General features: G+C 48.8%; 1 protein-coding gene across 1 annotated transcript; it reads right to left on the bottom strand.

Annotated features, from left to right (window-relative positions):
• Positions 1-7,952: 7,952 nt before the first annotated feature.
• Neurog3 (neurogenin 3) lies at positions 7,953-9,626 on the bottom strand. Its single transcript, NM_009719.6, has 2 exons — positions 9,389-9,626; positions 7,953-9,254 (listed from the first exon to the last, which is right to left on the bottom strand). The coding sequence occupies exon 2, from the start codon at positions 9,251-9,253 to the stop codon at positions 8,609-8,611; it is 645 nt and encodes a 214-aa protein (NP_033849.3). The 5' UTR covers position 9,254; positions 9,389-9,626; the 3' UTR covers positions 7,953-8,608.
• Between the last annotated feature and the right edge of the window lie 14,046 nt (positions 9,627-23,672).

Here is a 23,672-nt window from a genome sequence, read left to right as displayed (position 1 = left end):
CCCCTCTACCCCCTCCTCCCTCTCCTCTCCCTCATCTCTTCTTCTCTCTCTCCCCTCTACCCCCTCCCCCCTCTCCTCTCCCTCATCTCTTCTCCCCTCTCTTCCCTCCCCCTCCTCTATCTCCTCTCCCCTCTATTCCCTCCCCCTTTCCTCTCCCCTATCTCCTCTCCCCCCTCTCCTCTCCCCCATCTCTTCTCCCCTCTCTTCCCTTTCCCCCTACCCCCTCTCCTCTCCTCCATCTCCTCTCCCCTATCTCCCCTCTCTCCTCTCCCCTATCTCCCCTCTCTCCCCGCTTTCCTCTCTCCTCTCTGTCCCCTCTCCCTTCTTCCCTAGTCTTCTCCTGGTTGCCTTCAGAAGAAAATTCAGAATTCTCAGCTCCTCCAGCGCCATGCCTGCCTGGATGCTGCCATGTTTCCTGCCATGATGACACTGGACTAAACCTCTAAAACTGTAAGCCAGCCCCAATTAAATGTTGTTCTTTATAAGAGTTGCCTTGGTCATTGATGTCTCTGCACATCAATGAAAACCCAAAATAAGGCAGAAGTTGGTACCAGGGACAGGGTATTGCTGTGATAGGCCTGACCATGTTTTTGTTTAAAGGAATGAGGATTTGGAAAGTCATGGGATGCTTTAAGTGGAACTTAATGAACCATCATAGTAGGAACATGGAAGATTTTGGTGCTGAGGGTGATTTGAACCCTGGAGATTGTTCTTAGGATGCTTTCCTGAAGAATGGTGGCTGCTTTTTGCCCTTGTCAGAAGAGTCTCCCTGAGGCTAAGGTGAAGAGACTCAGATTATTTGCATTGCGAAGGAAGTCTCAGAAAAGCCCAGCAGAGACTGCGTCCTCTGGTTTACTCTCAACAAGAGCATTTTGATCAAGTGTAGCAGGCTTAAAAAGGGAAAATATAAAATGTATGGATCAAAGAGTAAAGGGGCAGCTGAAGTAGAATGTAGCTAAACCCTGTGTTCAGGGATTAAATGCAGGGAATGGCGAGCTCAGGCAAGACCTCGCTCAGCTAAGTTTATTGCTTCTGCGTTTTCAGTTGAACAAGGGACAGTTTTATCACTTTAGACATTATTATTACCTGGTTATTGCTTTCATTTGGACTTTTTATCTGGAATGAACTACAATCCAGTAATGGAGGGCACACCTGTGATCCAGATCTCGTGGCTGGAAGACACAGGCTTTTGATCTGGATCTTGAGGAATAGTGAGCGTGAAAAGCTTAGGTTCAGGGGCTGGAGAGATGGCTCAGTGGTTAAGAGCACTGGCTGCTCTTCCAGAGGTCCTGAGTTCAAATCCCAGCATCCACATGGTGGCTCACAACCATCTGTAATGAGATTTGATGCCTTCCTCTGGTGTGTCTGAAGATATATAATAAATAAATAAATATTTTTTAAAACCTCATATAAATAAAAATAATTTTTTTTAATTTTAGAAAAAGAAAGAAAAGAAAAGCTTAGGTGCAGTAGGTCCAGGCACAGTAGCACAGTCTTTAATCCCAGGAGACGGAGGCAAGCAGATCTCTTGAGTTCAAAGCCAGCCAGGAACAGATCAAGTTCCAAGCAGAGAAAAGCTTAAGTTCAGGGGTGGTGGACCACACCTTTAATCCCAGAACTCAGGAGACAGAGGCATGCAGATCTCAGAGTTCAAAGTCAGTTTACAGAGCAAGTTCCAGGACTGCCAAGCTTAGGCAGTGTGAAAGAGTTGGAAAACAGAAAGCTGTTGATAATGTAATGTTCCAGCCCCAGCAAGCAGCTTTGGTCATGTGACTCTGGCTTTAGAGTCAAAAGTAGAAGGGGTTACTAGGACAGTTGATGCTTAGTTAGCTGGAGGTAAGAAATTAATGGTAATTAAGAAGAGACCAGCATCACTGAGGTGAAATCTTCTGGGAAGTGTTTTCTGAGAGCACAAAGAAGCTGCCTTGCAGAGATAGCCAAGGTTGTACCTCATGCTGCAGCTGGACTTGGTAATGTGTAAGAGCCACCCAGGTGGTGCTAGTTTTGAAGACATGAAGGGGTCATGAAGAGCAGCTGAAGCTTGGCACTGTGAGAGGCCATAGAAGGCCATTGATAAAGGTGGAGTCTCAGTTGCATTTGAAGGCCCAGGACTGAAGGGGTCATGTAAAGAAGTTGAGGCTTGGCATCATGAAGAGAGCCTTATGAGAGGCTATTGGTGAAGCCTAGTTGCAGTAGAAGACCTCAGCATTTTGGAGATGCCAGCACCATGGGAGGATCACCAAGAACAGCAGCAACAGCAGAATGGATCAACCTGAGCCTAGAGTACTCCAGAGGGCAGAGCTGGAGAAGTGACACAAGCCTTTTGGAGGAGCCCAGAAGATCATGTGTGGCTCCCAGACATTGGAACAAGAAGCTGTAAAATCGAAGATGCCTTGGGACCCTAAGATGTGTGAGATGCCATAGCTGTGAGATACCTACTGAGGGAAGCTGCTAACAGGAAGTAGAACCAATCCAGGAGAAAGAAGTTTGTTGCAGTCAGCAAAGCTGAAAGGAGTTGGATGTCAGACATGGAGATGCAGAGTTTGGAGTTTGACCAGCTGGGTTTTGGTCTTGCTTTGGTCCAGTATTTCTTCATTAAGATGTTTTGAAATAGTACTGTATATCCGGTGCCACGATATATTAGAAGTTCATGATCTGCTTCTTTTTTTTTTTTTTTTTAATCTTTAAAGAATTACAGTTAAGAGGTTGCTTGAAACTCAGAAGAGACTTTGAACTTTGGACTTTTAAACATTGTTGGGACTATGATAGACTATGGATTTTTAAAGCGGGACAATTAGGTATGGACTCATGCACGTGAACAAGCCTATGGAGGCCAGGGAGTGGAATATGCTTGGCCCAGGAAGTGGCACTATTAGGAGGTGTGGCCTTACTGGAGGATGTGTGTCACTGTGGTGGTAGACTGCAAAAGTCAGTTTTCTTCTGGCTGCTTTTGAATCAAGACGTAGAACTCTCAGCTCCTTCTCCAGCACCAAGTCTGCCTGGATGCTTCCATGCTTCCCCACCATGATGATGATGAACTGAACCTCTGAAACTGTAAGCCAGCCCCACTTTCTTTTATAAGAATTGCCTTGGTGATGGTATCTCTTCATAGCAATGCAAACCCTAACTAAGACATTGGTTATTCTGGTCCATAAGAAAATATGAGTCTGTACAAGCCTTGGGTCTATACATGAATCAACCTCTTATTTATTCAACAGACATTCACCAGTATTTATGTGCTAGCCAGTGGGCGAGAGCTAGACATTTCTAAATAAACAGATCCAGCAAGCCACTTCTGGAATTAGAATTGGCATCTAGAGAACGTGCCTGCACATCCACTATTTATGATACCCGAGATCTGACCAGGTGCTCACCAACAGATGGATGAATTCAGAAAATGTGGCCCATGTCCACAGTAGAATTCTATTCAGCAACACAGAAGGCACAGAAGAATGTGACACTGAGTGAAATAGGCCAGGCACAGGAAAGTCTGTGTGACCTTGCTCATCTGTGGAACTAAAATATTTCATTCCCAAAGAAACAAGGAATAGAGAGGTGGGGACCAGAGAAGAGGAGGAAGGAAGAGAGAGCAGGAGAAGTTCTGGATCAAAGGATGCGAGGCTTCAGTTTGACTGGAAATTAGTTTGTGTGAGAGAGCGTGCTGGCCAGGTGACCCCAACTGTCCCACTATGAGTGATAATACATTGTACATTTCAAAACAGATCTTTAGTATTCTCAATACACACACATATGCATGCATATGCACACATAATATAGAGCCTGTGAGACAGCTCAGCAGGTAAAGGGGCTTGCCACCAAGCATGATTGCTGAGACCCACATGGTGGAAGGAGAGAACTGGCTTCTACAAGTTGTCCTCTGACATCCACATGTGCTATGGCATGTGTGCACTTACATATACACCCAAATTAGTAAATGCAATAGAAAGAAATAAGTTAATGAATTAAGGGTGTATTATTAACTTTATTGCCTCTGTACTGTATATTTAGATCACAGCATCCCATGTATGTACATATTGGTGGATATTCACCTACAATATCCTCTGGAAGTATGAAGCAAAGGGAGAAAACAATATGGATAGTTTCCATACTAGAAGCTTGGGGAATGGGGAAAGGAGACAGGATTTGGGGCGCTCAGAAAACACTAGGGGCGAAAGCACAGAATGAGTGTCTGTGTGAGAGAGGCAGAGGGAGAGGCAGAGGGAGAGGCAGAGGGAGAGGCAGAGGGAGAGGCAGAGGGAGAGGCAGAGGGAGAGGCAGAGGGAGAGGCAGAGGGAGAGGCAGAGGGAGTTACCCAGTTAAGCAGCAATAAAGACTCATACTTACCCACTTATAGAAACTTGGTAGTTCTTTATCCCAAGGAATCCATCCTGGACACATGGATCAAAGGGAATAGGTAGGCAGTTTTCTGTACGGAGAACGGGACATGTCCAGGAGCATCTTTTGTGCTAGGACAACATGGTTGTTTCAGCACCATGGTCAGGGCCATGCTTAAGGCTTCAGTCCCTAAGGAGTAGCTAAGGAAAATTAGTTAGGCATCTTGGACGGGATGCAGAGGTAATGGTCTGGACCTGGAAGTGGGCCAGGAGCCCTAGAAGTCAGGTGGAGCAACATACAAGGGAACCTCTAGGTCTTACTGGAACTCTGGGGGAAATAGCTGCACAACTACTTGCCCCCCAACTCTGGTTCCTCCTCTAAGAGCAGAGAGTGAAAAACACCAAATCACTAGAGTCAGGATCCCAGGTCTGGTTTCTCCCATGGTCATCAAATGACAATTGGCCTCCTGGGATCCATGTCTCCATGAGTGAGGGCATGCATCTTACCCTGCACATTGGCATCAGGAGGGTACCCGAGATGGATGCCTAGCCTCAATTCATTTACCATCCACCCCTGCATCTGGCTCCTTGAAGATGGGGTGGGCAGGTCAGTAGATGCTAGCTCCTGCTTTTTTTTCCATGAGCATTTGTTTGCCAGGATTTTGAAGTTGGGGTACAGTGGGGAGGGGGGAACTCAAAAAAAATCTAAATGTAATTAGATTTGTTTGATATTTATTCTGTAAACTATTCCACCCCATGCCTTCCTATACCATCCTTGGTGCTAGGGACTTAAGGGTGTGGATTTTTTTCCTTATACCATTTCTGGTAGAAGTGTAGGTGGGGTACTGGGAGCTATAACTTCATTCTTTGTAAGCATAGCCTTCTCTTAGGTACCCACTCACTAGTTGTTAGAAACTGTCTCTGACATCCTTTTGATTTAGCTGAGGCTTGGCGACTTATCCAAGGTCACACAGCACTGTAGCCCCAAAGGGTAGGGTCCTCTCAGCCCTGCCTGCTTTTGTGCCAGCCCGGCAGCCTGGCTCCCAGACATTAGCATTCCAACAGCTCTGGTTTTGCTTTGTCCGCCAACCAAGGCCGGCTGGAAGGGGGGGGTGGTGGTGGTGGGAGGGGTGGGATGGGGGCAGGGCACCATAAATCTACCTGCTTGTGTGTGCTGAAGGGGTTGGGGGTGGGGGTTGAGCCCAAGATTCATGTGCAGTTCTTCTGGGAGCTAGGCCTGGGTTCTGACAAAAAACTAGAGAGAAGGAGGAAGATTCACTCTAACCAAGGGCTTTTCCTGACAGGACTTGGAATCTTATCAGGGTTTCTGGGAGCTGGATACTGAGGGTGACCCCAGATCACAGGACTAACCGAAGGCCAGCCAGAGGAGCTCCCAGCAGATACACTGAGCCTTAAAGGCTGCAAAACATCAGCTGTCCAGAGTGGTGGGAGGCAGGGGAGTGTTATGGCTGGAGTTTGATACACCCATCTTTCCAAGAAGCATAGGCTGATGCAGCTATCCAAAGCGCAGAACCCAAAAATTTGCAGGCATTCAAATCAAACCCTAAACTTTCATCCACCCCTCCTGACTGAGGCTGAGGTTCAGATGGCTCTGGAGTCAGATCCACCCTCAATTCTAGTTAACAGCTGAGCGGGGGTTGGGGGGGGTTACATTGTACATGTGTACATTCATGGGGCAGAGGACGAGTGTGTGTGTGTGTGTGTGCCCACTTCCATTAGCGAGTGCTTAGAAACTCTGAGAGGGTGGATAGTGGACGCGCCTCAGCCTTCTCCATTGTCCGATTCTCTCTAGCTTGTACCAAAGGAGCTCCCAGCCACTCTAGAGAAATGCTACTTTCCTTTCCACAGTCTGGTGCAGGAAAAGTGATCTTTCTGCTTCAGCAATCCATATATTGACTCCCCGCCCCCCCCCCCCCACCAAGGACATCTTTGGGCAAGCCTTCTGCAGTCCAAGCCCAGGTAGCTGTCTCACCCTCCACCTGTGGCTCATTCTCAAGTAGCAACAATGTTACTTTGTTCTTGAGAGACTTTTGTCTCTGTACTCTACTGTCTCAGAAGGCCGGGGGAGGGAACATTCCTGCTTTTCAAAGATTTGCCTATACCCCACCCCCTTTCCTCCCCCACTCCCCTTACCCAACACATAACTGGCTTGATCTGTGTACAGCAGGGAGCTGTTGACACCTGCTCCCAGGCAGTGCCCCAGGTGGAAAGTTGGCTGCTGTTGAGGTTTCCAATAACCCATTAATCTCCCCCTCCCAGATTAAAGCTACCAACCGAAACAACGCTCTGTTCATACGCTTGTTTGCAGTGTCCCCTTCCCGCCCCCCTCCAACAACCCCTATCCTAGATAAGGAAGACAGCTCCGCTGAGCTTCCTTTAGGGACTTGGGAATAGAGAAACTGTTCAGGTTGAGGGGGAGGGCATGGAAGAGACACCAGAGGCATTAGCATCAGAGTCTGAGAAACTGCCACCATAAACTCCAGCATAGAGGCAATCTGCATACAGACCACTCACTGACAGCAATCCACCTGGGTGGCTTGGCTTCTTTCTTCCTCCTTTGGGTTGGTCCCTGGAGATCTGCTTTCCATTATCTTGGCCCCAAGAGATAAGCTGTGCAGTTCTCTAATAGCTCGGTGCAGCTTCTCTGGGAGAAATCAGTTCCATGCCTTAGTTCTCTCCTAGTATCGTCTGGACAGCTAGCTTCCAGTGCTACAGTGAGTCAGTCTCAGGCCACCCAGAGAGCTAGAGAGCTCACTGGGATCCAAAGCCAGGGAGGGCACTTTGCAAGCAAATACACTTTCAATCCAGAGTATAGGTTTCTAGGGGTATAGAGATCCCAGCTGGAACCTCTACCTTCTCTGCTAAATGTTTGAAAAGATGGTTTTCTAGGGATTTAGTCAGCAAAATGTGCCTTAGGGGTAGAGTCTTTTTGGGTATCTCAATACTTTAGGGGAGGGATCCCTGGGGGTGGTGTTTCTAGGGACTCCTATTGTTACTTCTTTTCCTAAGGGCAGTGTAGTTCTAAATCCAAGCAGGTGTGTGTGTGTGTGTGTGTGTGTGTGTGTGTGTGTGTGTGTAGGGGTTATAAAATCACTAGCCCCAGTTAAGAGATTTGCCTTTCTTTTAAACTGCTGTTGGAAATAGGCAAGTCCCATAGAGAAAACAAGAGCCCCTGACTAAAGACTTCATACTCTCTGCCAACAGTCTGCCCCACCTCCAGCCCAGCACGGGAGGCAGAGAGGTCCCAGAGATTCCCTAGGAAAGTCTCCCCTTGCTCCTCTCCTCTCGCTCTGCAGAGTAGAATTACTCTAGACACCCCCAGCCTGGGCTGTCACCCTCCTCCCCTTCTCTGCGCACAATGGAGTCACCTTGTGAAGATTCTCGACGTTCATCTTTTATTTGTTAGCTCAAAATCTCAATCACCAGTCCTTGATACTCTTATGTACAAAATATAAACTCTCCTACCACGAAATAGCATCAATAAATACAAATGTGTAAAAATGGGGCAGGAGGCATATAATTTACCATAACAAAATTCATTTCAAAAGGCATTATATCATTTACAAACTGATTTCTTTTTCTTTTTTTTTCCTTTTTAGGGAGACAAACAGTGCTTCAGGAACCGTCCCTGCAACTCACACTTTAGACACGGGAGACAAGTTGGAGAGATGCTCTAGCCATAGGCTAGGGCTTTCCGGTTCACAGCCTGGTCTCCCTTGGGGGAAGGGTAACGACTTGAAAAGTGCAGAAGAAGGCAGATCACCTTCGTGGACTAAGGCAGAATGGAGAAGCTCAGAAACCCTGCATGTAGCGGGCAGTAAAGACGACGAACATCATCTATGGGCCAAGAGCTGGATGGAGGAGCCAGTGAGGTAAGACGCAACACTGGATTAGGTCACCCTGGAAAAAGTGATGGATGGTCGGAGGCCGGCAGATTTGAATGAGGGCAGACTCACCAGGAAGTATGGGAGTCTCCAACTAGGTAGTGCTACCATTCTCAAATGCTTGGAGCGAGAGTTTGATGTGGCTGCACCGAGGAGAGTTAAGAGAAGAGCAGCCCCCAATGTCTGCTGTGCGCAGCAGCAAGGGTACCGATGAGAAGCCTAGTTAAGCCCTGTGAGAGGGCTAGGGATCCAAGTAGTGAAAGCCAGAAGAGGCGAGATGCTTGAGAGCCTCCACTACCTCCCACTCCAGACGGCTCTGGTCCCCTCCCTTTCCACTAGCACCCACCACCCAGAGCCAGACAGGTCTCTTCACAAGAAGTCTGAGAACACCAGTGCTCCCGGGAGCAGATAGGATGGGGAGCTGGGCACCTGCAGGCCAGGGAATTCCTCCAATGAGGCCGTGGGGCTCAGGTTACCCGCTTGGGAGACTGGGGAGTAGATAGAGCCCCAGTCCCCGTTGGAGCCACCTCCGGGGCTCCCCAGCTCTCCACAGGGCACAGGGGGCTCCGGGCCATAGAAGCTGTGGTCCGCTATGCGCAGCGTCTGAGTCAGTGCCCAGATGTAGTTGTGGGCGAAGCGCAGGGTCTCGATCTTTGTAAGTTTGGCGTCATCCGGGAAGGTGGGCAGGACACCGCGCAGCGCATCCAGCGCCGAGTTGAGGTTGTGCATGCGATTGCGCTCCCGATCATTGGCCTTCTTGCGCCGGCTTCTTCGCTGTTTGCTGAGTGCCAACTCGCTCTTGGGCCTGTTGCGCCCTCCGCGTCGGGCGCGGAGCTTCCTCGAGGTCCCTCGGCAGTCACCCACTTCTGCTTCGGAGCAGTCCCTAGGTATGAGAGTGGGGCTAGGTGGGGTGGAATTGGAACTGAGCACTTCGTGGTCCGAGGCTCCGGGAAAAGGTTGTTGTGTCTCTGGGGACACTTGGATGGTGAGCGCATCCAAGGGATGAGGCGCCATCCTGCGGTTGGGAAAAAATGGAAGGTGTGTGTGTGCCAGCCTCTGACTTAGAGGTCACTGCACGGGGGACCAGAGTATCCCCCACACACACCCCGCGCGCCCCTCATCCACCCTTTGGAGTTTCCGAATTGTTACCTAGTTCTCCCGACTCAAAAGAATAGAGAGCAGCAGGTCAGTCAGTGACAAGCAGCAGTGGATAGGGTCAGTGTCAAGCAGCAGTGGATAGCTGAGCCTCTCTGCTCCCTCTGAAGTTCTGCTAAACTGCAGGCGCCCTCGCCTGGAGTAAATTGCGTCTGGAAGTCGTAGAAAAGCTCCGAGGAGGTACTCGACCACTGCTGCAGTGATGAGACCCAGAGGGATTTCTGAGCTGCATGCAAGTCGTGTGTCCCCTGGCACGCTTTATCTGCTCTGCCCCCGGCCAGGAGCGTGCCTGCCGGGCTGCTGCCTGCACCACGGGCCAATCAGCGGAGGGGGCCCAGGGGCTGCGCCACGCGAGCCCGCTCCTCCCCCCACAACCCCCACCCGCAGAGCACAGCTGGATTCCGGACAAAGGGCAGGGGTCGGGGGAGGGGAGCAGCACTCTGTTTGTTCCCCCACTCCACGCCTCCCCCGTCGCGGGCTCAGTCCCAGCAACTCTCGGTTCCTCAAAGAGCCTCGCCCAGCCAGAAGAGTCCCGTCCGGCCGCTGGGGAGAGCTTTGCCTTTTCCTCTTTCTTTTTGGCATGTGTCCAGACCCTTTCTTGGTAGCATGAAGGAGGTTTGGGGGTGCCTATATATATATAAGGAAGGCCTCTTCTTTGAGTATTACACATGGGGTCTTTTGGCTCAGAGAGGGAAACGGCTTGTCTAAATGAACCAGCGATCAAGGAGTCAAGTGTCTTCTTGGCTGGCAGCTGGGAGGAGCGCCCATTAGTTCAAAGTGCTATCCAGCTCTCCGCCACTATGGGTTGGGTCAGGAAATGTGTGTGCAACCATGTTTCACAGACTGACTCCATCCTGGGAAAGAGGACAGAGTGACCAGAGACGGTCCCTGCTCAAGTCCTTTCTACTCAGAAACTATTGCTTGGCCAGGTTCAATATCACCTTGGGATCCAACCCTCCAGCCCCCAGACCAGACCTTGAAAACCCCCACCATAGTCCTCATCCGAGACATTGGGTTCTATTCCGGAGGCGAGGGTGGTTGTAGAGAGAGTGCAGAGGGGGCATCTCATCACGCCCCGCCCCACTATGGATGCTATCGGGAAGGCCTGACCCGAGAGGCAGGTGATAGGGAAAGGTCAAGGAGGGACTTGTTCTCTGCTAGCCTTTTTTGTCTTTTCAATGCCTCCGTGTGCAGGCCCTGGGAGAAAAGCAGATCTACTTTCTGCCCCCTTTAGTGCCCCTGTCCAATCACAGACCAGAGAGGACTAGCAGCTTCACCTAGTCCTACTCCTTCCCGCCCCCTCCCTCCCCATCACTCCTGAACTGTGGGTGAGCCCAGGGCAGGGAGACTTCTAGTTTGTCCCTCTTAAGAGGTTATCTTAAGCTATCTGGAAATCTTTCCTGTGAGCCTTAAGACATTGTCCTTTCTTCCCTGCAGACCCGCCCTTCTTGTCCCTGACACCCCGTGGTCTTCTGTTTCCGGTCACTCAGGGTGAGGGGTTGTGGCTTCCGCTGATCTCTCTCTCTCTCTCTCTCTCTCTCTCTCTCTCTCTCTCCTGCCCTCCCTCCCTCCCTCCCCCCCCCCCCAGCTTTCTAGTCAGGATGTGCATGGGAGGAAGCTATGGCTGGGAGTTAAAGATTCTTGGCAGTAACTCTAAGCTTTCTAGTACGTTCTCTAACTCCGAAGCTCCTGGATATTGTAGAAGGGACCATACCCTGGCTGGGAGGCTGAAGGCGTAGAGTCAGGGTCGGGGTAGGTGTGTGACTTGACTCTATGATGACCACTGGCCGCCTGGGCTGCAAGGAAGAGGAGGGAGCACTACAAAATCCCCTGGGCAGAGGATGGCTTGCTTGGCACTCAGCAGGAGGGGAGGTGGTAGGATTGGGTGGGGGCATAACACTATCCCTAAAATGATCGAGAGTGAGGAGGGAATTCCTTCCCTACTGCAGAGAAATTGAATCTGCAGGCAAGGGTAGACCTTCCTGTGAACTGGGTCCTCAGGTTCTATCTCCTGCTAGTAGGCCTTCCTTTAGGTTGTGCCTTGCTTCAAGCAAGTGTCTTCTGGTCCCAGGAATGGAGGCGTAAGGCCCTTTTTACAGATGGAAAAGCCAAGTCCCCAGAAGGAAGTGATTTGCCCAAGGTCGCAGGGCAAATCCTATCAGAACTATGAAGAATCCAAAGCCTAAGACTCTGAGACCTAGATCACCCCCCGCCCCCTTGGATGGCATGATTTGCTTTGGGAAGAATGAGAGACACCCCCAAAATGCAGAGAATAGAGGCTGTTCCGAGTCTTTGAAAACTGGCAGGATTAGATGAGTGACGACTAATGACTAGCTCTCCTAGCCAGAGATGTGCTAGGCTTTTCTGCTTTTCTCTCCCAGATCACAGCTCTGCTTGAATTATTTCTCTGAAAAAGGAGAACCTGGGAAAGTGACTTAAAGGGCACCCCCATGGCTCTTAAAAAAAATGCAACCAGGCTCTGAGGGGAGGAACCCAGATTGTAAGAGACCCAAGCCACTGTGTGACTCCCTGGGCCTCAGAAGAGCTACATACACCTGTGGCTCTCATCTGCCTGTAGACTTGAAATGGAAATGGGACTGGTTGAGTCCTATCCCGTGAGACTAATGGGCTTTGGCTAGAACGCAGAACTTCCCGAGACAGAAAGAATTCTGGGGGGTGTAGCAAAAGTTTCTTAATAGGCAGAGACCATTTTGGAATTCTTGTACAGGCTTTCCAACATCTCTCCTGCTCAGGGACCTTCTGCGCTTGTAGGCTAGGCTGCCAGAAGTTGCTTTGCGTAAAAAGCAGAGTAAGGAGCGCACAGCGCTGTCTGAAAAATGCCCAAACTCCCTGCCGTTCTTCATTTAGCCAGGAGGCCAAGCTGAATGCCCGAGACTCTTAGAAATTTAGAGATTCAGGATCCACAACCTCTCCCTTAGCTGCAGGGGACTCACAGATCCCTATGCAAAGTTAATCCCCCATCCTTCGGAGGTGGAGGTCAAGGCGCAGTTGACTGCGCAGTGCGTGCCAATTGTGCTTGTAAATCGCCCTCTGCGCCCGCCCCCAGGACAGCCTGTTTTTACAGCGAGGGGTCATCCATCCACTGCCTCTGAGGCCTCCAAGACCCCTGTCCCCCTCCACCTTGTTAGACCTAGGCTTGCCTGGAGGTTTGAGGGGTCCTAAGAGAGAGGCCGACAGCCAGAAGCCTGGAGATGGTTGGCAGTTTGGTATAGAGGGTTAGGCAGCGGCTGGCCCTAGCGTCTTGCTGTTGGGAGGGGGTAAAGCTAGCATTGCCTGGGGGTTCTTTGAGGATCGAGCAAGGAGGGGGGCCCCCATGGGAAGATGAATAGCTAATGGCTTGCCAGAGGAGGGGGCTTCTTTCTCTCGCCTTCGCTTTGGCCCTGAAAGAGAGGAAGACAAAAATCTGGCGAGCGAGGCTGCCGGGACCGAGACTGGCCACTTCAAACAGCCCTTCAAACAAAAGGAGACGACGAAAAGAAAGCCCCACCTGTCCCCAGTGTTTGCTAAAATAATAATAAATAGATTCCGTTTAATAAATAATTACAAGAGATTGTAAAGCGGGATGCTTTGGAAAACATCTCTGGCGGGAGTCTGCGTAGCCAGCCATCACCTGCTCCTAAGGCGAGCAACTTTATTGTTAAGCCTCCCCCACAACTAGTTTGCCTCTGATAAACTCTCCTTGGTCTTCACAATGACTGTTTACTCATAGTTAGCACAATATTACCTTTGCCGTGATAAATCCGGAGGGGGGGGGGAGACCTGGCCCCTGGCCCCTGGGCACACCTGTCCTAGAAGCTGACACATGGATTTGGCACTGAGCGGGCCTCCCCCCCAGGGGCCCTGCCCCCGTGTACATTGGCCCAATTGCCACTCATTTATAACAGGTTGGCTGCAAGGCCTATCTCGATCCTATTTGTCTTCTTTTATTGAAAGCATATGGTCTCCAGGGGCTCACCAACCCCATATTTCATCTGCCAGGAGCTGGGGCGCTTCCGCTGGCTGCTGCGGCCCAGCGCCTTGCTCCCCACCCAACGGCTGCTGCACCAGCTGAGAGCGTGGTGCAGGTTGGGTGGGGACAGATAAGGCGAGCTGCTCATGGGCTTGAGGAGAGGGGCCATTCCCTTAGTGACTCCCCCCTCTGGGGGCCCTGGGAGCTTGTGCGCTCTTGAATGAGTGCCTGGTTCCTTTTCTTGGGTAGGTGAGAGGGCGCCATATGCTACCCCACAGAGCGCACGAGGGAGCTTCGGCCCAGGGAGTCCTCGAACAAAGGGAGAAGAGGGGCTGGGACGCTCTGGAGCACCCGAGGTCTTTATTTCCAGATCCCCCACTCTGCCTGGAGCCGCTTCCCCCCACCTCCCCCGAGCGCCCACAGCTCGCACTGCAGAGCCAGGAAACAAAGTATCCACATTATTGCCGCGCCTATCAATGCTTGAAAAGGTGCCTTGCGCACCCAGACACCTGTTGAACCCACGCCTCTTCTCAGAGCGGTCTCCAGCTCTGCATTGGGTCCGGAGCTGCGGAGGAGTGGGAGGCGGGAGGAGGGAAAGATACTGTGATTTGTGGCGACATATGTTAGGCAGCTCGCGTGTATTCCTCACAGGCGCACAAGCACCCTCGCTCCCATACCCACCCCGCGAGAAGGAGCAGCTGGTCGCCTCACCTTCTCCTGACATAATACCTGGGCCGGGCGCTTTGGCCTCGCCTTTGAGATTCCAGCTCTCCCCCCTCCCCCTGTCTCCCGCCTCCCCTCCCCCGACGCCCCAATCTTGGCAGCTTAACTCTAGGACTTTAACAGATGTACGTTTGTTCCCAGCGTCTGGTTCCAAACACACACACACACACACACACACACACACACACACACACACTCGTGCAAGCATCCACAGAAACTGCAACTGGGGACACAGATGCGGAGCGCAAATGCCCATATGTCCCTCTCCTCGCCTGCCCAGGTTGGGAAAATAAACAGACTTCGTGATTCTCTCTGTCCAAAAACAAACAAGGGAAGTCAGAGGAGATGAAAGGCCACCTCTAATGGTCACCATGTTGATACCTACCCTTTTATGAAGCGCTCAAGCCAAGTGAGCGCTTGGAGAAGGGCTCAAAATAAACCTTATGGCTGGCTGCCTGGACCTCCCCTGGAAAGGAGCCCACAGGGTCTGAACTCTGGCCCTCTCCAGACTCTGGGTTCTGACGACCATTTGGGGCCACCACACCTCTCGAAATTGTCACTTTTCTTTGAGGTTGGTGCAAATTTTCAGACCTGGGCTAGGTGACAAAATATAGTGAGAAGTGCACCGAGTGTGTATGTGTGCGCATGCGTGCGCGCGTGCCCGCAGCGCGGACAGTAAGGCTGGTTCTGCCACTGTCTCCAGCCACGATTGGCACAGCGATTGGCACAGCGCTTCATCGCTTCACCTCTGTAAGGTTTCCTGTCTACTAAAGGAAGACGCTATGGGGGACATACTTTGTGACATTTCCTTCCACACAAAGCTTAGAAGTCTTGACTATCAACGCCCCCCCTCCCTCACCCAATACATACAGTCTCTCTTTTACCGGCTGTACTTCGGGCCAATGGCTTGATAGTTTTGAGGACTAGAGCCACAGTGGTCAGGGTAGCAGGCACACGTTTGACACTGGTGTTTAGAAAGCCATCCTTGGCCCCCAACCTCCAGCCCTTGGCACACATATAACACCCGGGCCACATCATGGCAGTGTGTCCTGATGCCAGACTTTCTGACCTCCATTTCCTCCAGCCGGGTGTTTGGTATGACTCTTGGGTGCTTCCCCAACCTATTTCTGAAGAAAAGTATACTGGTTCCTTTCAGTGTGAGCGTGGACCTGTTCTTCTTCCGAGTTGAATCTAAGTACTTAAAGCATACTAGCAAAGAACTTGTTAGAAAAAGCTGAGCTCAGCAGTTAAGAGCACTGGCTGCTGCTTCAGACATCCTGGGGTTCAGTCCCAACACTCATGTTACACAACTGTTTATACCTGTGATTTCATGGAAAGGCAGTGTGACGCCCTCTTCTGGTCTCAGCGGGTACTGCACGCATGTGGTGAGCCACCGGTCAAGCTTGTCAAAACACCCATACATGTAAAACAATACAATAAAAAAAAATTAGTCAATTCTGGATTTTGCCAGTATTGAAGCAGCAAGCTGAGATGCAGCAGAGCTTCCTACTTGATACATAGTAACAGTACTATTCATACCACTCAGACTTAGTAACAGTGCCATGCATACATTCCAGTGCTAAGTAACTGTACTATTTATATGGGGTTTTAAGGGAGGCACATCACCTTCTTAGATGCTCATATAATCAGTTAAGGACAAAGTATCCCAGACTGGAAGGCAGCTCCCTCTGTCACGGTGTGGCTCTTCCGCTCCCCCCACGCCCCCCAGGCTGCATCCAAGGTCTCCATCTCTCCGCCCTTTGGGGTCTTTTGGAGGCCTGCAAGTCTCCATCGGGGTTTTATGGGCACAAGGAATGGAAGAGGTTTTGAACAATAGATAGTGAAGCTTCCTCTTCCTAGGCATTCTAGAGCTTCTTGAACCAACTATGCTCTGGAGGAGTGGTTCTCAACCTGGGGGTCATGACCCTTTGAGGGTCAAATGATCACTTCACAGGGGTCACCTGATAACCAGAAATATCATGTATATTAGATTACAGTTCATGACAGTAGCAAAATCATAGTTATGAAGTAGCAACAAAGATAATTTTATGATTGCCAGGGCACCACAACGTGAAGAACTGGATTAAAGAGCCGCAGCATTAGGAAGGTTAAGAGCCACTGCCCTGGAGAAAGGAGCAGACTTTTCATGACACCGAGACAGAGGGCTTCCTTGACTCTCCCATCCTTGGCATAGCCTCTCCTTCACCAGTGCTAGGCAAGGACTATACAGCTCTCGTGCCAGCCCTCTGGGTCTCTGTTTTTAATTTTGAAACAAGAGCTTGGTAAATTATCCAGACTGGCTTTGAACTTGTGACCTTTCCAGGAGGCTGCCTATTTCTGTACATTATCCCTGGGCCTGACCCAAATCTGTGCCCCATCCATCTTTGTTCTGTGTTACACACTGGGTCCCAGTTCTGAGAATACAATAAAAACCAACCCTTCTTAGATCCTGGCTGGATGATAGCAAGGAAAGGAAGTGGAGGCTAACAGATGAGGCCAGGTGACATTGTGCGCAGTTGGCTCATCCATTCTTTTTCACGGGAAACCATACTTGGCTCTGAGACACCCTCCATATGCCTTGACTGAAGTCAATGGCTGCATTTTGCAGACCCATGTATAGAAAGAGCAGTCAGTACAGGAAGCTACAAATCAAGTCTTATCAATGCGCAGGCATCAAGGTGCCTTGGGTCAATTGGTTGCATGTTCCTCCTGTCTCATAAATGTTTATGAAGTGTCATTATGAGGAGGTGGTGGCCAGCTGTTCCCCCAAGGTCCCAGGAATTAGATCTAAGGAAAATGGCTTGGATTAGAAAAAGCAGGGATTGGAGTTCTCTTAGCAACCATGTCATCCTTAGCAGATGATGGTGAGAGTCCTTTGTACAAAAGGTAGAATCTTGTCTGCAAAGACATCATCCCTGACTTGAAATGACTGTGATCTCCTTAGAGAAGGGAAATGGATAAGTCTTGGATGTCCTATCTCCTTCTATGATGTCATGAGCATAGAGTTAGGGTAACTCTCCAGTTATACAGACTACACATTGAGAAGTCCTGACGTTGGGAAGCATCGAAACAAGCTGGGCACAGCTCAGGGACACTTGTTTATCTGCGGCAGTAGCTCTGTGAGGTCTGGGGGATTCCCCAGGGGTTAAGGCACTTGTCCTATAAGCAGTAAGCATGAAGTCCATTTACTGGACCAGCAGAACATAGTTCTGGTGGCTTGCTTAGAATTCCAGCCCTTAGATGGCAGTGACAAGGGATTCCTAGAGCAAGGTGGCTAGCCAGGCCAGCTACATTTGAGCTCTGGGTTCAATTAAGAGACCCTGCTTCTCTATATAAGATGAAGAGCAATTGAGGAAGATTCTGGAGAAGAGCCTTGGGTCTATGTGTGCACGCATTCACATACACATGCACACACATATGGCAACACACATATGACAACACACGTATCTATGTGATTTACATATATACGTATGTAAATGTATATGCATATGTACATGTGTATAGCATTCCAGGTCATAGGTGAAGTTTATTATTGCAGTCCGCAGCCTGAGAAAACTGTAGCCTATATCAGCCCATTTCTGAAAGTTTCTTTCCAGCCCAGAGGCACATGCCTGTAGTGCACCACGCATGTGTGCTTAGCTTCTCCATTTCCCCTCTAGCGTGGCACTTCCTGTGGGACTTCCCGTGGGACATGGAATCTACCAATTCATCAGGACTTCTTACTCCTTGTCTATGGCTCTCGTCTCTCACCACAAAGTATGATGTCATCTGTGGTTTTCATAGAAGGACTTCACCCTTACAGAAAATTCTTTCAATTTCTAATCCACGAAGAGGATTTTTAAAGAATATATATTTTATTTTATTTTATTTTATTTGCTCTGTTGAACAGTGAGTTAGAGACCAATCTGGGCTACAAGAGAGCCTATCTTTTTTTTAAAAAAAAAGGTTTTTTTTTGTTTTGTTTTTTGTTTTTGTTTTTGTTTTTTTGGGTTAGGTATGATCAAATTTGCCTTTAATCATAACACTTGGGAGGCAGAAGCAGGAGAGTCTCTGTGAGTTTAATGCCAGCCTGGTCTACATACAGAGGTCCAGGACAGCCAGGGATATATAGAGAGTACCCTGTTGATACTTAGTGACGTGTGTGTGTGTGTGTGTGAATGTGTGTGTATCTTAGTGACATATATGTGTGGTGTGGTTTTTGTATTTGTGTGTGTGTCTAAGTACCAATCATACTTAAAGAACAGAGAATTAAGTCTCATTTCCCGAAAAAAATGTTTATGTAATTACTTGGAATTCTTCAATACGGAAAAATATCCACCTCCTTATTTGCTTATAGACTTGGTGGTTTATTTATGTCAGTGTAGACTTACAGACACCCACTTTATACTTTGAATTTTATCTGAATATTGTTGTCTCCCCGTTTTTTCACTGCCGTGACTTATACCTAAGAGAACAACTTATTTTTTGAGGCAGGGTCTCTCCTTTACTCAGTTGGCAAACTCGACAGCCCCCAAGCTCCTGGCAAGTTTCTGTCTCTGCCCCCTCCCCCATCTTGCTCTAGGGTGTGGTTCTGGGAATCCAGATCCACACCATTGTATCAGTTTGCTTATTTTTACAATTTTCTCCATGGGAGTATTAATGTTTTGGTTGTTGTTTCTTTCATATTTTACATCTCAACCATAGTTTCCCCTCCCTCCTCTCCTTCCAGCCACCCCAAACCTCCCCACTCCCCACATCTACTCCTTCCCCATTTCCCTTCAGACATGGGTCAGTCTCCCAGAAATGTTAGCTGAACATGGCTTAACAAATTATAAAAAGATTGGGCTCACACCCACATATCAAAGCTGGATGAGGTAACCTAATAGAAGAGAAACAAACAAAAACACAGGCAAAACCCACAAGGACACCAAGCTGAACAACCATAGCGTCCTATGCAGAAGACCTAGGTCAGATCCACATGGGCTCTCTCATTGTCGGTTCAGTCTCTGTGAGCCCTTAGGAGCCTGGGTTAGTTGCATCTGTGGGTTGTGTTCTTGGGATGTCCTTGGCCCTTCTGGGTCTTATAGTCCTTCCTCCCCCTCTTCTGAAGGGTTTCCTGAGTTTTACCTAATATTTGGCTGTGTGTCGGTCTATCTACTCCCATCAGTGGCTGGACAGAGCCTATCTGATGACGATTATGCTAGGTTCCAGTCTACAGGTATAGGAAAATATTGTTAGAAATCATTTCAGGTGGTGGCTCACGCCTTTAATCCCAGCACTTGGGAGGCAGAGGCAGGCAGAGTTTGAGGCCAGCCTGGTCTACAAAGTGAGTTCTAGGACAGCCAGGGCTACACAGAGAAACCCTGTCTCAAAAAACAAAACAAAACAAAACAAACCCCTCTCTCTCTCTCTCTCTCTCTCTCTCTCTCTCTCTCTCTCTCTCTGGCCTGTCTAGCCTCTGGTTCCTGGATCTCCAGGCAGTGTTGGGCATGGGCTGCCTCTCATGGCATTAGGTCTCAAGTTGGACCACTCCTTGGTTGACTAATCCCACAAGTTCTGTGTCATGTCACCCAGACACATCTTGTTGGCACAAATTGAAGATTTTGTGACTGGGAGGGTGTCCCAGTCCCAGCACTGGAAACCTTGCCTGGTTACAGAAGATGGCTAGTTCAGGCTCTGTATCTTCATTACTAGGAGTCTTCACTAGGGTTGCCCTTGTAGATTCCAAGGAGTTTCCACTGCACTAGGTTTCTGCCTCACCCCTGAAATGTCCCACCTTCCAGTCATCTCTCCCAGTACTCTCTGCCTCCACCTCTGAACCCCACACCCCATCTCTCCTGAAACTCCTAACAGTGGAGCTGGGCCTGTCTCTAACTCTTTGGCCTGCTTTCCCCCCTTCTATTGGATTACCCCATCCAGCCTTGATGTGAGTGTATGAGCCCATCCACACCTATCTTCAGTCCATCCAAGAAATCAATTCTATTTCCCCTTCCCAGGGAGATCCATGTGTCCTCCCTTGAGCCTCCTTTGTTATTTATCCTCTTTTGGTCTGTGGATTGTAGCATGATTATCCTTTACTTTATGGCTAATATCCACTTATAAGTGAGTACATACCATGTTTGCCTTTCTGGGTCTGGGGTACCTCACCCAGGATGGTCTTTTCCAGTTCCATCCATTTTCCTGCAAATTTCACAATGTCAATTTTTTAAAAACAAATGAATAATAATCCACTCAATGAAAATGTGATACATTTTCTTTTTCTTTTTTCTTTCTTTCTTTTTTTTTTTTTCAAGACAGGGTTTCTCTGTATAGCCCTGGCTGTCCTGGAACTCACTTTGTAGACCAGGCTGGCCTCGAACTCAGAAATCCGCCTGCCTCTGCCTCCCGAGTGCTGGGATTAAAGGCGTGCGCCACCACGCTTGGCTGTGGTACATTTTCTTTGTCCATTCTTTGGTTGAGGAACATCAAGTGTCCTTGTGGTAGTGTAGAGTGTTCTTTGGGTATAGGCTCAGGAGTGGTATAGCTGGTTTTTTGAGGTAGATCAATTCCCAGTTTTCTGAGAAATTGTACCTGTCTTGAAACTGCATTTGACTTTTTAAAATGTGGGTTCTAGGGACTGAACTCGGGTTACCAAATTTATATGGCAAGTCCTTTTACCTCCTGAGCCATCTGGCCAGCTCTACACTATTCCTGAACTGAAAAAAATGTAGAAATACAAAATAGGTTACTGTGAGCAATCCTTGTGAGCAGTCCTGGTGGGGCCTGAAGTGTTCTGAGTCTTGACTGTGCCCATGTCCGTTACCTGGTGTGAAACTACAATAGCTTAGAGCAATGCCTCTGCCAGAAGCAAGCAGGGGAAGGTTACACAGGATCTCTGTGGTGAGAAATTCAGGTTTCCTTAAAAACCCAGTTATGTTATGTGAATGTGTTTTTGTTTTAATCCCAGGTGTGGGATAAGAGGCTGCTTCACAGCAGGTGATTGTGATTTGTCTCTTGCTCTAGCAGGGGCGTGATTCTGCCAACTGCAGATAGTTTCTGTAAGTGTGAGATGTTGGAAATGCTGGGAACTTTTCAGAGAGTATAAATGCTAGAAACCCTGGAAGGGCTAGGGCATGCTCCAAGGAGGGGCAGTAGAGGTGGTAGCTACTGCTGCTATTGCTGTTTCCTGCTGCTTCAGTACTAAGTGGTCTTGAGCAAAGAGACTAGAAGAAGAAATTGGTTATTCTGATGACAAAGAACATTGCCCTAAGGAACTCAACACCCTTAGTCAACAGGAAGTAGTCTAAGGAGGTCTACATCCCCTTTCCCTTCTAACCTTCTTTCTCTCCTACCTAGTGTTTGAGGGTTGGAAGGGATTAGGGTGGAATAAAGGTTGGAAGGATGGTAGATATAAGAACCCAATAAATGAATCCAAAAAAATCTCCTCATCTCATTTCTTAAAGTGGCACACAAACCCACACATGTCCTGAAATACACAGTTCAATCTAAACCACAGAACATCTGCTCATGTGTTGGAGTCTGTTCCTTCTGCTCATTGTCTTCCCCCTTGAAAATAATGGCCACTTAAAGGCATGTCCTCACCAGACTTGTATTCTCTCAGCACACAGAGCTCTGGGACCATGGTGTATGGTCAGCACTGAGGCAGGCCACTGGAGGGGTCGTGTGCGAGATGATCAGAGGTATGGCCTATTGCAGTTAGTGGGTATGTGATTCCTTAAATAAAACACACATAGAACAGGCAGGTGAAAGGCTTGACTCGTCTCTTCACAGAATCCCTGAGAGTTCTGGCCCAGTGTGGCTAGTCTCCGGTTAAGATAAAGTGGACGATGTTTGCCACAATTCCTTCCTGCCTCAGCTACTTTTCCAATCAGAGTACTCTTACAGCAAATGGAAAATAAAACTTTTCTCCTTTTGACTGACAGAAGGCTCTGATCTACCAGCTATCTCAGTTACCTTTCCTGTTGCTATGATAATATATGTAATTATGTATATGTATGTATATATGTGTATATGTGTATATATACATATATGTGTGTGTGTGTGTGTGTGTGTGTGTGTGTGTTCCAAGAAAAACAATTTAAAGGAGAAAGGGTTTATTCTCCATCATTGTTGGGAAGTCCCTGCGGCAAGAGCCTGAAGCAATTGTCCTAGCTCACCCAGAAGCAGGACACAGAGACCAATGAAGGGCCAATGCTTAGCCTTGGCTCACTTTCTCTGTATACAGTCTAAGATGCTCTGCCCTGGCATTGGTACTGTCCACAGTGAAGATGGGTCTTCCCACATCCATTAACATAATCAAAGATGATAATTACACCCACAGGGGCACCCAGAGGCCCATCTCCCTGGGACTCTGTCAACTTCATCAAAATGCTAATCATGACAGTCACTGCAGAACTTGTCAGCACATGCCATAGTGTGTGTTTTGCATGAATGAGACTCGGAAGGCAGAAGTGGAGCAGTAGCTATATGTAATACTTTATCCCTAGAAGATCTAAAGTAAGGTTTATGTAGCCACAGGGACATAGCTGCTGAATGACCAAATGGCAACAGCTTAAGTCTCAGCCTGAAGTGTGACAGCTACTAAAGTAAGGACACTGATTCAAAGAATGGGATCTTCTAATTTGGGGTAGGAATGCAGGGGAAGACGCTGGTGAGGCAGAAGAAATTGAACTCTTAAACTGTGTGTATTTACTTACTTGTGTGTAGGAGGGGCACATGCCAAGAAGGCTCTGTAGAGTTGGCTCTGTTCCTTCATCTTCCAGTGAGTTCCAGGGATCAAACTCAGGTTACCAGGCCTGGGCAGGAAGCCCCATTACCTGTTAAACCATCTCGTTGGCCCCATAAATTCCTCAATTCTGGGCTGGAGAGATGGCTCAGCGGTTAAGAGTACTGACTGCTCTTCCAGAGGTCTTGAGTTCAATTCCCAGCAACCATATGGTGGCTCACAACCATCTGTAATGAGATCTGATGCCCTCTTCTGGTACATTTGAGGACAGTGTCCTCACATACATAAAATAAATAAATAATTCTTTGAAAAAACCACCTGGCTTTTTCGAGACAGGGTTTCTCTGTATAGCCCTGGCTGTCCTAGAACTCACACTGTAGACCAGGCTGGCCTCGAACTCAGAAACCCGCCTGCCTCTGCCTCCCGAGTGCTGGGATTAAAGGCGTGCACCACCACGCCTGGCTTATTTTAACACTTTTTTTATATTTATTTACTTAGTGTATGTATGGGCACGCACTATGCCATGGGGGTGTAAGTGGAAGTCAGAGGACAGGTTCAGAGGTGGTTCTCTCCTTCCACTGTGTGGTGCCCTGGGGTGGAACTCAGGTTACCAGGATTGGCAGCAAGCACCTTGAGCTGCTTGGCCATCTTAGCAGCCTGATTTAGAGATACTTCAATATCTCACATGTAGCCAGGTGAAGTAGTGCATACTTTTAATCCCAGTACTCAGGAGGCAGAGGCAAGAGATGCTCTGTGAATTTAAGGCCAGCCTGATCTACATAGTGAGTTCCAGGAAAGCCAGGGCTACATATGAGACCCTGTCTCAAAAACTACCACCAGCACCACCACCAACAAAACTTTCAAGTGTGATATGACAGGTT

Source organism: Mus musculus, chromosome 10, assembly GCF_000001635.26.
Source record: "Mus musculus strain C57BL/6J chromosome 10, GRCm38.p6 C57BL/6J".
Lineage (NCBI taxonomy): Eukaryota > Metazoa > Chordata > Mammalia > Rodentia > Muridae > Mus > Mus musculus.
Note: the sequence above shows the minus strand (reverse complement) of the source record. Positions and strands in the feature narration are given on the sequence as shown.

Excerpts from the sequence above, each read along its gene's own strand:
- Neurog3 (NM_009719.6), bottom strand. The coding sequence starts at position 9,253 with ATGGCGCCTCATCCCTTGGATGCGCTCACCATCCAAGTGTCCCCAGAG.